General features: G+C 40.5%; 1 protein-coding gene across 7 annotated transcripts in view; it reads left to right on the top strand.

Annotated features, from left to right (window-relative positions):
- The window catches only part of ptprua (protein tyrosine phosphatase receptor type Ua), a 240,683-nt gene that overhangs the window by 68,310 nt on the left and 154,211 nt on the right, over window positions 1-18,162 (top strand). For all 7 annotated transcript variants that reach the window (XM_022208249.2, XM_022208247.2, XM_022208248.2 and 4 more), the window contains exon 2: window positions 2,104-2,232. In XM_022208249.2, the coding sequence (XP_022063941.1) occupies window positions 2,104-2,232 (129 nt within the window). The remainder of the gene's footprint in view (window positions 1-2,103; window positions 2,233-18,162) is intronic.

Below are 18,162 nucleotides of genomic sequence, written 5' to 3'. Positions count from 1 at the left end.
CCTGCGCTACACTCTATGTCTTATAAATGAGCAGCTCCCCGGCACCACACACCATTATTCTTGAGCTACCCACTGACAGCACATCCCAGGCTGTTCTCAGTGCAGGTGGAGCTGCACAAATCACACTTAGTTTTTAACCTACGGAGACTTGTTTCAGCCTGAAGAAGCACAGATTAGAATAATGTGCCAGTTTGACTGCACAGCCGCAAAGAGTTGCTGCCAAACCACTCAAGTATAAAGCAATGTGTTTTGCCGCTTAGTTTTGATCTGTTTTTTTGTAAGTAGCTCCAACAACTGATTCTGTTGATGTTGCTGTATTCGTCAAATAAGGTTTTCTGATTTTTGAACAGTTAAATTTGTTAAAAAGAAAAGGTCCAACAAGACAAAAAACACCCACTCTCAGACAGGTTCTTAAGAAGACAATTCAGCTCAACTAAAGGTTAAAGGTTGAAGCAAAGGTCACTGCTGGTAATAATCCTTTGGAGCACAGGAAGAATGTAGGTGTTCTGGTGTGCTGAGGCCTTTGGTGTGTCTTCCAAGAAATATAGTCAATATCTTTATCTAGCTGAGAGGTTGTCTGTCTGCTCATGTTCACTGTCCTGTTGCTGCAAGAACTTCTGGAGAGGTGCAAACATTTGTGCATGTTCCATAAGAACTGCCCCTGTACAACCTCTGTCAGAGCTGTTTTTGGGGTAGGCGTAGGAGCGTTTTTCTACCAGCTTATGCACTTTGTAGCATCCTTGTAAAACTGCTGTGCAGGACTCAACACTGATTGGATAAACTTGGCGAAGACAAATGGTCATTGGTTAAATTCAGAGATGACAGCACTGCATTTGTCTTTGTTAAAACGCTTTCCATCTTGCACTGTTACTATATTCTCAAAAAATCTCAGTGTGAATCACTGTGCCCGTCCAGCATCAAAACACTGTTTCTTCTGTCTCATTTCCAAATCAGTCAGTTCCACAGAGCTTTTCCAAATCACGGCTTTTGAATCGTAGTAGCAGGACAGTCACAGTTCCTCTCCACTTTGGGAACTACCGTTGATCAAGATCTAAACTAATTACTCACACAGTGTTTTCATATCTGAGAGAAAAATGGCCAAATCATGAAATGAAATGAAACCCACATTTTCCCCTCAGTGCTTCATCGTGAAGCCGACCATTAGAAGATGTTTTGATAATTGATTTGTTTTATTTGAAGCAAATGTTTTCAAGCAGCCGAGAGCTCTTCTTTAGAGAATTTTGTAGTCATGGTGAATGAAATATCTTGTGGTTTATTCTGGTATTTGGACAACACAAACAGTTTTACAAGAGCTCAGGGAAATGATGATAGGTACTTTTCACTGGTCTCTAGCTGAACAAACGGTAGATTAATCAGGAAAACAATCAAAACAATGATGAAAGGAATTGTTAGCTGCAGATCTAAAGGGCATATTGTGTATCACTGGGAAGCATCACAAATCAGCCTTCCCTAGCCCACGCTATTCATTTTCAGATTTCCTAATGGACACTTGTATTTTCATCCCAATTAAACAACAACACTCAGTTTTTTTTGCCCCCATAGTTTGACAGTTGAGCTGGTGTCTTTAAAAGCCTGTGGCTTGTGTGATAATGGCAGAATAGTGAATGGAGCCATTAGATGACAGACAGGGTTGGGTCACCTTCACGGGCTGAGAGCTGAGCTGTTGTTGTCCTCCATCAGCTGAAGAAGCCCTTCACTGCTCACTGCCACTCCTGCCTATTATTTCTGGCTACCGGGTGACCTGTGGCTTCTGTGTCATTTTCACACCACAGGGCTAATTGCAGCAAATGGCGGTAGATTTTGAGAGAATGGATGAGATCGGCAGCCTATGCTGACCGCCTGGTGCCAAGCATTAGCTGTAATTTAGTTTATAGCTGCAGAGGTTCACCAGGACCTGATGTATTGAGACATTTACAGTGAGCCTGTGGTGATGCAACAGACCAATACTAGGAACTATGATGTGTTCTTTCACCAGTTTTCTCCAGGTAGCATGCAGCAAAGAAACTTTACTATTAGCTGGAAATTGTCTGCTTTCTTTGCTTTCACCCCTCATGACACATTCTGTTTTTTTCCTCTCTGTAGCTGGCTGTACCTTTGATGAGGACTCAGACCCTGGTTTGTGTGAATACCGACAGGGCCAAGAGGACGACTTTGACTGGCAACTGATCAGGACCTACAATTGGCCACACCCAACCCCTGATCTTCTACGAGGTAGGCTGCGCTACTGGCACATGATAGGTTTACAGCTTTTCCAAGTTTGTTTTAAAACAGCAGTCATGTGCTGATATGAAAGTAGAAACAGGTTTGACTTGTAGTCAGTTCCTCTGTCCGTACCGGCCACTTGCTCTAAAGCCCAGTGGAATCACATTGCTTTCGAATTCACATCACTTCTTCTCTGTTAAATTGCTTTTGCAGAACTTGTTGCAATGAAATGGAGCACTTATCAAATTGAACTGCACAACTTCGCCTTTCCAACAATTATCTGTGCAACGAAGTGTCAGTGAGAGATAATAATTACATCAAATTTAATCATACTTAGAACCTGCATTTAGCTCTTTGTCCATGTCCACACCCTTTACACTGGTTTGAATTACAGTGAACTTGTCATTGCATAAATGTTTTAATTTGGTGGTATGTTAATATTAATTGCATAGACATATCATTTTATCGATATGTTGATATCATATCACAGAGAAAGAGCAGAACCAAAGCTTTATACACCTTGATGTGAGAACCTTAATTAAAAAGAAGCTTCTGCAAAATAGTATTTTTATTAATGTTTTTGCCCATTTTCACACTCCTGCTTGTGCCCAGTATTTACATGGTTTTCCACCTCTGTTTGATGCTATTGTATGTGAATACTTCAGTGAATAAACTAGTGTCAATTCTTTTCATAGGCACTAAGTCTAGATTTTTACCAGTTTCTAAGCCACTATTTGTTGTTCAAATTTTTTCCAGACTCCAGACAATCTACTTGACACAATTACAAAAAGATGTCTGGGCTGCCAGTTTTTTTTACAAGAAGATACATTTAAATAGCATTGTCATGTCAAATGAGGAAGGATAGCCGAGATTGTGCAGGAAAAAAAATACCACACATGGAGCCACTTCTTACAATGACCAAGATAAGAGCTTAGAAAGGGAGTGATATTATGTTGGAAATAGCTGGGGCTCATAGGGTTAATGAATCCCTTTTGTGAAGTGCTTCCAATCTAAATGATTAGGGAGACTTTCCACAATCCTTTGTATTTTAAATTCAAAAATCCCCCCCTGTTGTTATTGTCTTCCCACCACAACTCACCATGGAAGCACTGCCTAGGGAAACACAAAGTGGGCATTTCACACCAAAGAACTGGAACTGTGACTTTGTAAGATGGCTACCTGGTATCTTACAACACTTTTTAGCAGCATCTTGGTGGTATAGTGACATAAAATACAGCTTCAGACTAACTGAACGGTACTGACAGAGAAAAAACACAGCTGCAGTATCTGTTTTATGTGCCACCGTTGACAACACACATGTTGTCGTGGAGCAGCTCACTCCAGACCAGTTGAGGATTTTGCTCACAGTGACCTGCTCTTATGAGTGACACAACAGGTGGAAATGGCCATCTGTTCATAACACATATTCCAAGCACTCTTAATGTGTATGGGATTGTTTTTGCGGTAAATATTTATAGTGCAAAGATTCAAGAGAGCCGTTTCTGTAGTTCTGTTTCTGGAGAAAGCACCACACCAGGACTGAACACAGTACAGCAGGATGCATTAACCAACATTTTCTTTAACTGGGTTAGAAACTACTTTTAAGAGAAGACAAGATCATGTTTCAACAACAAAGCCATTTAAAGAGCTTTAATTGTGACATAAAATTGCATTAAGACAAGATTTAACGGGGACATAAAAGCATTTTAAAAGACTAAATGCAAATAGATGCTGAAAAATCAGCTAAAACTTCATAAAACAGGTTTGACAAGAAAAATATTTAAATTGCTGAAGTAGAATGAAAAGTATGGATTAACTAGAAAAGCACTCGGAGCACAGTACTCTGCCAAGGCTGCTCAGTTGACGTATTATTTCCGATGAAATCTTTAATAAAAAATGACCTTGCTTTGAGCATAGGAATGTGTTTTGCATGTGCATATTATGTATGAATACCGAACTGCATGTACATTGCTCTTATAAAGGTCTGTTGATCAGTTCATCACTTTTGGCAAGCCTTTGTTTTGCTAGTATTAAAATAACCATTCCCGCCATGCTTTTATTTTGAAGGCATATTTTTTTAATGTTATGGGATTCTATTTTGTCACCATTTCAGTGGCACAGGAAGTGTTTGTTTAAGAAGCGATTTCTTGACATGTCGAAGACGCTGCCGAAAAGTCCAGAAATTCACATAAAGATGAAAGAAAACGGTTCCACGCTGTTGCTGTCTAGCAAAGGATCTGTATAAACTTAGAAGCACCTATCTGCAATGGAGACACGCTCCTACGGTGTTTCCTGAAGAAAGGAGTGAAGGACAGAAAGGTGAATTTGTGTTCAAAAGAAGGCTGACGGCTAAACGTAAATAAAGGCTTTGTGAAACATCAGGAGCTTCACCATTGTCTAGCTGGGGTTTGCTACATTGCGTGACCTAAACTTGTAGTAGGCGGCAGGAATTGATGAGACTCAGAAACACCCCACAGTTTAATCATTTGTTCCTTGAATGATTTCCAATGTATAAATCACAGTCATTTTGTGGTAGGATCACAACCATGTGATCATCAGCAGGTAACTGACAGTGTTCACGTCATGGTTACAGTGACGCCGTGCAGACAGCTATATCTCGCAATGGGAAGTCTTTAACAAATCCGTGGATCCAGACTATAAGCCGCATCACTGTGAAAATCTAATCACTTGTTCCTTGTGTCATTTCTGACCTTCCCTGACAATTTCATCCAAATCTGTTGGTTCGTTTTTGAGTAATGTTTCACACAGACAGATTGACAGATTCACCGACAAACGTACGCCGATCGCCACATAACGCCGCTGTTTGTTGGTGAAGTAATAAGAGCTAAAATAATCTTGTTTGAAACTGTACAGTCACAGGCCAGCTGAGAGGTTAGGATGCTTCACTTATAGGATGTTTTTCATTGATTTATAAAGCAGCAGTTTTTCTAAAAATGAGCAAACTTGCCCTGTCAAAATTCCTCCTGTCCATTTTAATAGCATTTTGATCTCATTTTTATAGTATTAATCTTATTTTATTACTTTAATCTCTCAAAATACTCCTGTTCCTAGGCCTCCCAGTTCCCGCTTCACAAATCTATTGTGCATGATCTTTCTCTTATGAGATCATTTGAAATAATTATGCCTGTTAAGTGTTAATGGATAATTCACCCATTCAGCTTCCCCTAATATAAGTAAATGTAGTCTTCACACATGTGAAGACATTCACTGTGACATCTTCTGAAATTCTACAAACTTAAGTTGTCAGATTGAAGCTCAAATTCATCAGCTAGCGGCATCACCTCTGTCCTCTCAAGCATCGCCATGGTTGATGAACACCTTAACCTTTTCTCGTAATTACAGGGTTCTTCCCTTGTGATTATTATGAGATAAGTTGTTAAATTCTTTTTTTTTTCTTCAGTAAAAGCACACAGAAGCAGTAAAAGCTTCTGTGGAGGCGCACATTGTTGCTTTCAGACAATATGTCAAATGTACATGGATTAAATAATGTATTATTGTAAAGGTAGGAAGCCACACTTCACACCATTAAGTTGACACCTGCTTGGAAAGACTAATTGCTGGTCTTGGAAGCACGGATGCTTTTCACTAGTCGGGATGCTATGGATTAGTGAATCCAACGGGCTGCTGAGAATGATTGAATGAATGCCTGAGCTTAGTCAGTGGATGACTTATCTTCTAGACTGATAAGAAAGAGTTCCTGCCAATCTCTTAGCTTCCATTCCGGGATCTCTCATTTACCACCGATGGTCTATCAATAGATGCTTTAAATCAGTTCCTGGCTTCAACATGGACACAGGCTTCTCTACAGCCACTATGACCATAAGCTTCAGGAGAGCGGCTTTTTGTGATATACACAACCACACAAGGTCAGAGCCCTCTCTGTTGAGTGAGCCATGGCTAGAGGAGGTCGTGATAATTGAAAAGGAAATGTTACCAAGGGAACAGTTACAAGCACAAAATTGTAGCTTTCAAGAGAAAACATACTACCAACCCAATCTGATTACCAGACCGTCATCAACCACAAGTCTTAATTTTGCAGTCAGGTTTCTGAATACTGGAATATTTATTTTGGAAAAACAAATGTGAACCATAGAAGCACTGATTTTGTGGAGATATTTGCCTCCAGTCCAGAAAGAGAGTTTTAAACAGTGCTGTTTTGGTACAAAAACACTTCACAGAATAACCTGCCAGTCTACTATAAAGCAGGCTTGCTGCTGCTTTTATGTGCTGTGTTGTTTTTCCAGACGGTTCATTATAGGAGCTCGGAGAATGTTCAGAATAAAATAATGGCACATTTAATGAAAACAAATTTCCAGCAAACTGACTGGGACTGTTTGTGCAGCATTCTGTCAATTGCCAGAGGGGACCTTCAAGTCCAAACCTCAAATCTAAATTCATTGCAGTGCAGTTCAGTCTTGATAATTATACAGTTTTGAATGGGCGGAATACGAAGAAAAGGAAGCTGCATTTATCTACTTGATAGAACTTGGATGTTTTTGACCAAGTTTTTAAAGCCTGGAAGCATCAGCCGTTTATGTGAGTGTAATCCTTTTGAATAAGTTGTTTTTTTAAATCTACATGCAATTACAATTTACAGCACGGATCACTTTACAAACATCCATCCATCCACCGTTTATCTATACATCGCTTAATCCTCATTAGGGTCACAGGGGGTTGGAGTCTATCCCAGCTGACTTAAGGTGAAGGCAGAGGACACTCTGGACAGGTCACCAGTCTATCACAAGGCTACATACAGTGGGTACGGAAAGTACACACGTGGACAAAATTGTTGGTACCCCTCAGTTAAAGAAGGAAAAACCCACAATTCTCACTGAAATCACTTGAAACTCACAAAAGTAACAATAAATAAAAATTTATTGAAAATTAAATAATCAAAAACAGCCATTACTTTTGAATTGTTGATTAACATAATTATTTAAAAAAACAAACTAATGAAACAGGCCTGGACAAAAATGATGGTACCTCTATAAAAGATTGAAAACTATTTGACCAGAGTGACATGATTAACTCAGGTGTGTCATTTAATTGACATCACAGGTGTTTCCAAACTCATAATCAGTCAGTCTGCCTATTTAAAGGGAGACAAGTAGTCACCCTGCTGTTTGGTGAAAAGGTGTGTACCACACTGAACATGGACAACAGAAAGCGAAGGAGAGAATTGTCCCAGGACATCCGAAAAAAAATGATAGACAAACATCTTAAAAGTAAAGGCTATAAGACCATCTCTAAACAGCTTGAAGTTCCTGTGACAACAGTGGCTCATATTATTCAGAAGTTCAAGACCCACGGGACAGTAGCCAACCTCCCTGGACGTGGCCGCAAGAGGAAAATTGATGACAAATTGAAGAGACGGATCGTTGGAATTGTATCCAAAGAGCCCAGAGCAACCTCCAAAGAAATTAAAGGTGAACTCCAAGGCCAAGGTACATCAGTGTCAGATCGCACCATTCGTCGTTGTTTGAGCCAAAGTGGACTTCATGGGAGACGACCAAGGAGGACACCACTGCTGAAAAAAACTCATAAAAAAGCCAGACTGGAATTTGCAAAAATGCATGTTGACAAGCCACAAAGCTTCTGGGAGAATGTCCTTTGGACAGATGAGACCAAACTGGAGCTTTTTGGTAAGGCACATCAACTCTATGTTCATAGACTCAAAAACCAAGCATACGAAGAAAAGAACACTGTCCCTACGGTGAAACATGGAGGAGGCTCAGTAATGTTTTGGGGCTGCTTTGCTGCATCTGGCACAGGGTGTCTTGAAAGTGTGCAAGGTACGATGAAATCTGAAGACTATCAAGGCATTCTGGAGAGAAATGTGCTGCCTAGTGTCAGAAAGCTTGGTCTCAGTCGCAGGTCATGGGTCTTCCAACAGGACAACGATCCAAAACACACAGCCAAAAACACCCAAGAATGGCTGAAAGAAAAGCGTTGGACTATTCTAAAGTGGCCTTCGATGAGCCCAGATCTGAATCCCATTGAACATATGTGGAAGGAGCTGAAACATGTCATTTGGAGAAGACACCCATCAAACCTGAGACAACTGGAGCTGTTTGCTCATGAGGAGTGGGCCAAAATACCTGTTGACAGCTGCAGAACGCTCATTGACAAATACAGAAATCGTTTAATTGCAGTGATTGCCTCAAAAGGTTGTGCAACAAAATATTAAGTTATGGGTACCATCATTTTTGTCCAGCCCTATTTCATTAGTTTGTTTTTTTAAATAATTATGTTAATCAACAATTCAAAAGTGATGGCTGATTTTGATTATTTAATTTTCAATCAATTTTTATTTATTGTTACTTTTGTGAGTTTCAAGTGATTTCAGTGAGAATTGTGGGTTTTTTCCTTCTTTAACTGAGGGGTACCAACAATTTTGTCCACGTGTGTATTCAGATCCCTTGAAATTTTTCACTCTCTGTGTCATTGCAGCCATTTGCCAAAATCAAAAAAGTTCATTTTATTTCTCATTAATGTACACTCAGCACCCCATCTTGACAGAAAAAAACAGAAATGTAGAAATTTTTGCAAATTTATTGAAAAGAAATACTGAAATATCACATGGTCATAAGTATTCAGAGCCTTTGCAGCGACATTCATATTTAACTCACATGCTGTCCATTTCTTCTGATCCTCCTTGAGATGGTTCTGCTTCTTTATTGGAGTCCAGCTGTGTTTAATTAAACTGATTGGACTTGATTAGGAAAGGCCCACACCTGTCTATATAAGACCTTACAGCTCACAGTGCATGTCAGAGCAAATGAGAATCATGAGGTCGAAGGAACTGCCCAAGGAGCTCATAGTCAGAATTGTGGCAAGGCACAGATCTGGCCAAGGTTACAAAAGAATTTCTGCAGCACTCAAGGTTCCTAAGAGCACAGTGGCCTCCATAATCCTCAAATGGAAGAAGTTTGGGACGACCACAACTCTTCCTAGACCTGGCCGTCCAGCCAAACTGCACAATCGTGGGAGAAGAGCCTTGGTGAGAGAGGTAAAGAAGAACCCAAAGATCACTGTGGCTGAGCTCCAGAGATGCAGTCGGGAGATAGGAGAAAGTTCCACAAAGTCAACTATCACTGCAGCCCTCCACCAGTTGGGGCTTTATGGCAGAGTGGCCCGACGGAAGCCTCTCCTCAGTGCAAGACACATGAAAGCCCGCATAGAGTTTGCCAAAAAACACATGAAGGACTCCCAGACTATGAGAAATAAGATTCTCTGGTCTGATGAGACCAAGATTGAACTTTTTGGTGTTAATTCTAAGCGGTACATCTTCTATTTACAAGGTGACCGTGCTAACCACTGCCCCACTGTGCACCCCACTTTACAAACATGTACTGTCCAGAATTGTAAAAGATATTTTGCCTTTGCAGAGTGTTAAACTTCAGTGTTCGTTGTATTAAAGTTTGATGCAAGAGGCAACAAAAAGATGAAGAATGCAGCCTGAACACAGATCACAAGCTCTCAAGATTTGAACCTGTTCTTTAGATCTTGTTCAAAGTCAGAAATTTGATACATACTATCTATCTGAACCCACCTGAGTGACTACAGTCCACTTTTTCCTCACCTAGCATCACAGTGCATTTCAGGCATGATTGTGTCATTTCTTAAAGCTGCAATAATCAATAGTTTTTGTAATACAGTAATGCGAATTATTATTTGTAATCTGAAAAAGTCATGTACAAACCCACAGATATTATCACCTTGACCCTGGAGATTTATCTAGTTCTATGGAACTTTTCGGTCTCTTTAAGCTTATTGTGTTTGATGTATGTTCGCAAGTTTCCTGTTCAGTCCCACTGTTTCACTGTCTCACTGTTATTCACCTTGTTTTCAACAGCAGACGGACACAAGTTATCTCATGAATATGACAAGGCCAAGTTTCTGTCCACCATTTTCTTACCTCGCTGATTAAATGTTTTGCTTTTAATATGTGTAAATATGCAAACAAATGGGCAGCTATGCCTTCATAATGAATTCATGTCTTCGTCTGACCAACATACCAAAACCTAAATGTATTGTGTTTATTATTGTATAGGACACAGCAGAGTGGAAATCAGTTTAAATTTAATATTTTAAACGTTATTGTGATGACCATCTGAGATTGTACCTCTTTAAAAGTAAAAGAAACTTCAGATGCCCCCATTCTCTCATTTCAGCAGCCTAAAGTAACAGTTAAGTGTAGATGCTGATGTAAGAAACACTTGAAACAAGCTCACCCTGGTAAAAATACATAATGATCACATACTGCTGACCTACTGTGAAATCTGTCTGCACACTCCAGTGATCATAGCGGCCTCTCACTCATGTACCTTCTAGAAACATGTGGACATGCTTTATTTCAGGTCTGAATGAATGTTATGTTAAAATGGACTTACAACCTACAACTGCCTGCTCACCAGGGTTTCTCTGTGATTCATGGTAAACAATCTTATTACCTTGAACTCTTTTCCAGTCATCAACCTGCTGACAGCTTGTTTCACCACATTCAGTCCCGTGCAGTTTTTCATGTATCAACACAGGTGGCCTGCATCCAATCTGCACAGACATTTTCGTGTGTATACTAAGGCAGATTGTTTCACTGCTGAAAAGTATGAGCACACATCTGAGAGGAAGACATCCAAGTGTGAAAGGTGGTGCTGGTTATAGGCTGCTGGCTCGGGTAAATTGTTGGCTATTCGCGGATGGAGCTGGCAGACGTCCAGGATTTCATAATTCATGCACAGTTATCAAGTGCTTGTTCCACTGTTCCAGGCACAACTCCCCTGAGGCAGGCTGGGTGTGTTAACGAACTCTCTGGGATTGGTGGAGTCTCGTATGGGTCATTGCTGATTACACTTCCTGGTGTTCCTCAGGGGCCAGTGGCGTCACAAGGCCGCTCTCCATCTTCTTTTCTTCCATTAGAGAAGGTCGATTTCAGACTGGATGAGCACATGCTCGGATGGCTTGGATGTTCCCCTCACATGCTGCTGGATAAGAGATGAGGATTTGATAGAGAACTATGTGAAATCCTCCATCGTTAAGCCCACTTATGGCTGGGCTTTGCACAAAAACATCTAAAGTAGCTGATCAGTTGTAAAAAGTATCCAGCTGGGGGGCCCAGGGGTAGACAAAATGCCTCTATTCTATCATATACTCTCATCTTTATTGCATATTTTATTGAGGTTACTTACCCAATTGTAAACATACAGTGAATCGCTCGAAAGGAGAGTTAGGCTTTTATTTGTGTTTCAGCCCACACAGTTTGCAAATAGCTATTAATATTTAAAAGCACACCTGGTCCTGCCTGAGAACTTTTATAATAAATCATCATTAGACCTTATTTATACGTTTTATTTATTCATGGACACCTTCATTTTAAGGTTTATCAAGACATGCTGTTATGATGGTTATGTTGTTTTACCAAGTATAAATGCACTGCAGTCTATCCCAGCAGACTTAGGGTGAAGGCAGAGGACACCCTGCACAGGTCACCAGTCTATCACAGAGCTACATATGGAGACAATCAGTCACACTCACGTTCACACCTGTGGGAAATGTATAATCATCAATTAACCTCAGAATGCTTTTGGACTGTGAGGAAGTTGGAGTACCTGGAGAAAACCCACACATGCACAGGGAGAACACGCAAACTCCATGAAGAAAGATGCCGAGAAGGCGGGGACATGAACCACTGATCTTATAGCTGCAAGGCCAAAGTGCTAACCGCTGACCCACTGTGCAGCCCTTAAATGCACTCTCATTCAATGAAAATAAAGAAGCCTATTTTAAGGAGGATTGTTAAGTCTTTCCTTTTAAATTCGGAATTTCTGCCACCATTTTGGTGTCTTAAGTAGTCTCAAAATCAGTGGGGACACGAGTAGCATCTCACCAAATTTAGTCAGCTGCTAACAGAAGCTACAGTCTTCACCAAGACTGGTAACTCTTCGCCGAACGAGCAACCGCTAACAGAAGTTGTGCTTTTTGGTGGCTACCAAACACAGAAAACACAAAGACTCCAGCGTCACCAGGGTGAACTGTTCACATTAAATCCCAGCCACCCTGACTGAGAGTTTGGTTGAGGATTCATACTCTCCAGGTGTGATGACGGCTGCGACCAGTTGGATAAAGGTGGGCGGAACTGGGTGGTGGCCCAATCAGGCAGATCTTGAGACGAGGAGAACAAGGGCTGGAGAGTGCGGGTCTTCAGTTCCAGACTCATTAGCTGAGATGACTGGCAGCTGGGGTTCTGGAAAGGCTCTCAAATCTGCTACAGCTGGACCTACACAGGCCATCTCCCTAAACAAAGACCAAAAATGTCCACCACAGAAGCATGATGGCACACAATCACCAGTGGTTGTAACAACAGTCAGATAAAAAAATACAACTAACCAATAAATGATGATGTGCCCTGTTATAACTGGAGAGTCTCACGGTGACATCTTATTAGATTAAGACAAAACTTTATTGACCCTCGATGAGGACATTTATAAATGATTCAGCGGTAAATATTAAAATCAGCTTCAGCTTTGTGAGCTACAACATTAAAGTGACAAACATCAATGCAGTAGTTAGTATAATCCAATAATACTGTACAATTAAAACATTATTCTGAAATATGTAAAGGGTACTCTTACTTTTGGTGCTTTTAGTATACTTTTATGCCAGTGCTTTTGTGCGCTTACTAAAGCAAAAATGTATATTCAGCAGAGTATGTCTACACTGTGGTACTGGTACCTTTACCTCAGTGCAAGATCTGAGTAATTCTTTCACCGCTGTCATAGGGTAGGAGATAAGCTAGAGGCTGTAGATGTTGAAGGTGACCAATCAAAGTAGCAGAATTACCAGCTTCCAGAGTCTCATAGGTCAGCCTGACAGCGGATAACATTTGTGCACACACAGCAGAAATATTCTGGTCATGTGCAGAGGTTTTGATGCTAATCCAACCTCATGTACTAGCATGGAAATATCAAACCTAGCAGAGATAGGGAATGAATCCATAAGTATTCATATAGAAAAGAGTGAGCTTAGTTAGTCGTATGCAAATGCAGTCGGGAACTTCATTCTCTCCAGATCCTGCATTACTAATGAATATAGTGAAGCTTCAATATGTATTTTCTTTAACACCACGTCATTGTGTTACAGTGAGGTGTAATTGATTTGCTGTCAAGTTACACAGGCTGCCTGTTAGAGTGGAAGTCAGCTTTGTCTGTTATGTTTTAATGCATCAATAAAAAAAGGATATGCTTACCCAACCTTCTGATTTATTTTGCAGCTCAGGAAAAATACGCAAGGTCAGACTTTTCCAAGACGCCTTGCAAGGCAACACCACATATACACATTTTTCCCTCAGATTTTTCCGAGGGCTTTAAATTCTTCCAGAGACGCTAAAGAGACTGCAATTGAGACAACAACTTAGTTTATTGGGCGCCAGCAGCTCAATAGTATTGATTTGCGCCCACCAGCCAGAGGAATACCAATGACATGAAACATTGCAGCTAAAAAGGAACATGTTACGCCCTTCAGCTCCGCAGTTTTTCATGACTGTGTTTCTTCTGAATCTCCCAGTCTGCTTGTCATCATTGTAATGCAGAAGGTGAGATGCCAAGGCTCAGTGTCTGGAGATATGTGGGAAAGGAGACATGATTTGTGTGCATGATGGGCAGAGTTTCTGCTGTTCTTTTAATAATAAAATTGAAGATGTTTTTTTTCTGGATCAAACAAAGGCCCTTGAAGGAGACTTTATTGGAGTTAAATTAAATTGAACCCACAAAGGACACCTCAAAAGTGGGCTGAGTCGATATGACCGTGGGGCACCGTTGAGACCTGACAGCCTCGAGAAAGGTTGGCCGAGGTCAGAGGTTTTCAAGAGATTTTCAGAGGAGTGTGAAGTGAGAGATGTGAGCCAGAGATACTGCGTGAGGTGTAGAGGACAAGTACATGTTGTTGTTTAAGTGATGACAGAACGTTAATTATTGTCATTTGTCCTGCTATTTTATCCAACTTGGTCGTCAGGTCATTGATTAAAGCCCTAAAAACACATCTCTTTGTAATCAAAATTACATACAGTAGATCTTCAGTTTACAACGTCCTCGATCTACAGCATTTCGTGGCTACATCGCCATCTCTCATAAATTTATTAAGAAAGTCTTGCTCCATCATTCCGACATACGCCGTTTGTGATGTTAAAGCAAGTTTCTTGAGGAACTAGTTGGTGAACAGAGAGGACGAATACGTCATCAAGCATTTTACCACGGTGTTGGCGTAGGTGAGTGGCACCGGTACTAACACTCAACAAAAATATAAATGCAACACATTTGTTTTTGCTCCCATTTTTTATGAGATGAACTCAAAGATCTAAAACTTTTTCCACATACACAATATCACCATTTCTCTCAAATATTGTTCTCAAATCTGTCTAAATCTGTGATAGTGAGAACTTCTCCTTTGCTGAGATAATCCATCCCACCTCACAGGTGTGCCATATCAAGATGCTGATTAGACCATAATTAGTGCACAGGCGTGCCTTAGACTGCCCACAATTAAAGGACACTCTGACAGGTGCAGTTTTGTTTTATTGGGGGTGGGGGTCCACTCCTCTTCAATGGCTGTGCGAAGTTGCTGGATATTGGCGGGAACTGGTACACGCTGTCGTATACGCCGATCCAGAGCATCCCAAACATGCTCAATGGGTGACATGTCCGGTGGGTGACATGTCCGGTGAGTATGCTGGCCATGCAAGAACTGGGACGTTTTCAGCTTCCAAGAATTGTGTACAGATCCTTGCAACATGGGGCCGTGCATTATCCTGCTGCAACATGAGGTGATGGTCTTGGATGTATGGCACAACAATGGGCCTCAGGATCTCGTCACAGTATCTCTGTGCTCTGGATCGACTTACGGTGAAAATCGCGTTGTGCTGCGCTGTAGGAACAAAGTTTCGACTTAAGTTGAGACCCCCTTGTATTTAGCATTTTTTCATTAACAGTAATTCCTTTCTGCTTTAAAATTACTTAGATGTAACTACAATATTGCTTCCACACACACCAGCTCCCCTACAATTCAATTTCAACAGTATAGAACCACTCTGTTACAAAATGACAATACACATACAAAAGTATTGGAGTTGTTCTCCCCAATGAGAAACTAGAAACAGATTCTGAAGACTAAGAATACAGAAAGCTCCACCCTGCAAGTTGACAGAATGGATTCCTTAGGTTTGTTAAATATGAAATCTCTAAAGCCTGAACCCATGTTTTTGTCATTACTTTGCTGCCGTTGCGAGGTAGGAATGCTCTGCCAGTTCAAGGAAAAGACTTCTTACACCTGCAGAATTTGACTCAAAATCTTAAGATTTTAATGTTTTTGTTAGTATCAGAGTAATCAATGTATGATTACATGTATTTGCATGGGTAGAATCAAAATAGGAACTGCTAATAGCCAATGCTGCATACCTGTAATAGTTGCCAAAATGTAAGATGTGAACAAGTACGGGCTACGTTGGGTAAGTAAGGGTTACTATTGCTGTGGTTCTAGTATTCCTGCTACTGGTCACTGGTCTAGATTTATTTATCAAATGTTGTCCTGCATAAAAATGTTACTTGTTTTTTTAAATAGTTCTTTGATAGTGCTGAGACCCATTTGCCGTAACTGGATTTTTGTCATCGTCTGTGTAGCATTGCTGTTCTGTTTTCACAATGAAGAGTGGTTGTCATTTATTTAATCACAGTTTAATCAACTGCACTGAGTTGGTGGCCAGTCTGTTGTTAATACTAGTACGCTTAAGTACCTAATTTGGTTTGGACAGTCATTTTCAGCTTGAGAAAGTTCAGTCACACCCGTACATCAAAGTCAAGCGTGCCCCACTGCACCACATGAACATCATAAAAGAGGCCACGCTGGAAAATGAGGGTAACCACGTAGCATTCACAAACCCATTAGTTGAGCGTTCACCATCTTGGCAAATAGTTCAATAGTTATGTTCATTTTGGCTTTCAGAACAAATATGAAAGTGTGTGTACTTTATTGTTCATGTGTTTTCCATTTTCAGCTACTTGGAAATGTAGGTGGAAATGCACATTGTAGTGTTGGGCAAAAAAAACATTTCACATTTAAGAAGAGCAGTGGACACACTGTCATTCATGTGAAAAGATCATGTTGGTGTTTAGATTTCTTTAAACCCTGCATTTTTAGACAGACTCACATTGCTGAACCCTGTTGCTCACAGGGGAAACAAAGGTCACTCGGTTAATGGCTGCTTTGGTTCAGTATAAATCACCTTTGAGCAAATGAATGTTTTTACAGCACATGATTCAATGTACACACAAAGCTAAGCAGACTTCTGAGGCTTTTCTCCCATCAGACCTTCCTCTTGGGATCTCTACATGATGCTCGTTTGCTGAGCAAAACTTCAAACCATTTATGGTTTCTTGCCTCCACCCTCTGCCCTCTTGCCTGTCCCCGCTCTGCCGAATTTTTCCTGAACACTGCTGGCTTTGATGATCTAGGCTGCAAAGTAGAAAAACTAACTAGGGAAGGCAGAATGACTCTTTGCATTTAAATGGAGCATTAACAGAGAGCGGTTTCTCTTGATCCTGTGACTTATTTGAATTTGCTTGCATTTGTCAGTCTGACAAATGTTGTTGCGGAGGTACAGAGACAAGGGCTCATTTATGAATGTCAACAATTAGACATGAAATTCAAAATTTTCCTATCAGACTAAGACATGACCAATTGTGAAACTGTAATTAACAGCTTTGTGTACTCGGTAAAACCTGTTTGCTTGCAGTGGTGAATACATATGTGATTTTTTTTTTTTTTTTTTTAACTTCCCAATGTTGAATCTTCATTGTCACTCATTGTATCGGGAGCGTTTAGCATTGAGACTCCCTTCACTGCCTACTGAATGAACCATTTTCAGTTTAGCTATGATATTACATCATGGTGTTGCCTGGCATAAAAATATGAACTATGAAACTTTAGAGTGCTGATATTGAGGAAAGCAGAAAAAATAGAAAAGCAGCCAGAGAGCACAGTACTCCACCAAGGTTGTTCATTACCCTGTATGGCATTGTCAGAAATGCAACCTTTTTTTCTGAAATGCAGCATTTGTTTATTAGTTATTGATGATCAAAAATCCCAGCAACACAGAATATGGTCATTTAATGTAGATGTACCCACAAACAAAATGACCCTGTGCTGAGCAGAGGCATGTTTCATGCATATGTATGTTATATATGGACACCGAATTGCATGACCTAAAAATGTAGCGGGCGACAGGAATCGATGGGACTCAGAAACACCCCCACAATTGAATCAATTGTTCCTTGGATCATCTCTGATGGATAAGTCCGCAGCGGTGTATTTGTAGTAGGATCGCAATCATGTGATCGTCAGCAGACACTTGTTGTCATAGTTACAGTGACACCGTGCCGCTATCCCACAATGATACAGAAGTCTTGAATAAATCCGTGGACTATCCAGACTATAAGCTGCATCACTGCCAAAATCTAATCACTTGGTCATTGTGTCATTTCTGACCTTCCCTGAAAATTTCATCTAAATCTGTTAATCCGTTTCTGAGTAATGCTGCTAATAGACAGACAGACAAACAGATGGACAAATGTACAGCAATCGTCACGTGACTCCGCTGTGTTCCTTGACAGAGGAATTAACCGTGGAGTGGACTTAGGTGAAAGTAGGGTTCCTACTGCTGCATTGATGTTACATTAACCTAACAGCAAACAGCTATCTGCTTTGTACAGACATAGAATCCTTAGCATTGTGTTGTAGGCCAAGTTTATTGGTTGTATGGTTTGGCAGCCATGCATACATGTGAATGCATGTATGTCCCTGCCTTTGAAAGCGTTGCATCCCTAAGCCCAAGCAGACTAAAAATGACCTGAATTACATTTTTTTTAATAT

This window comes from Acanthochromis polyacanthus, chromosome 11 (assembly GCF_021347895.1).
Source record: "Acanthochromis polyacanthus isolate Apoly-LR-REF ecotype Palm Island chromosome 11, KAUST_Apoly_ChrSc, whole genome shotgun sequence".
NCBI classification, from domain to species: Eukaryota; Metazoa; Chordata; class Actinopteri; family Pomacentridae; genus Acanthochromis; species Acanthochromis polyacanthus.
This window is presented reverse-complemented; position numbering and strand designations above follow the sequence as displayed.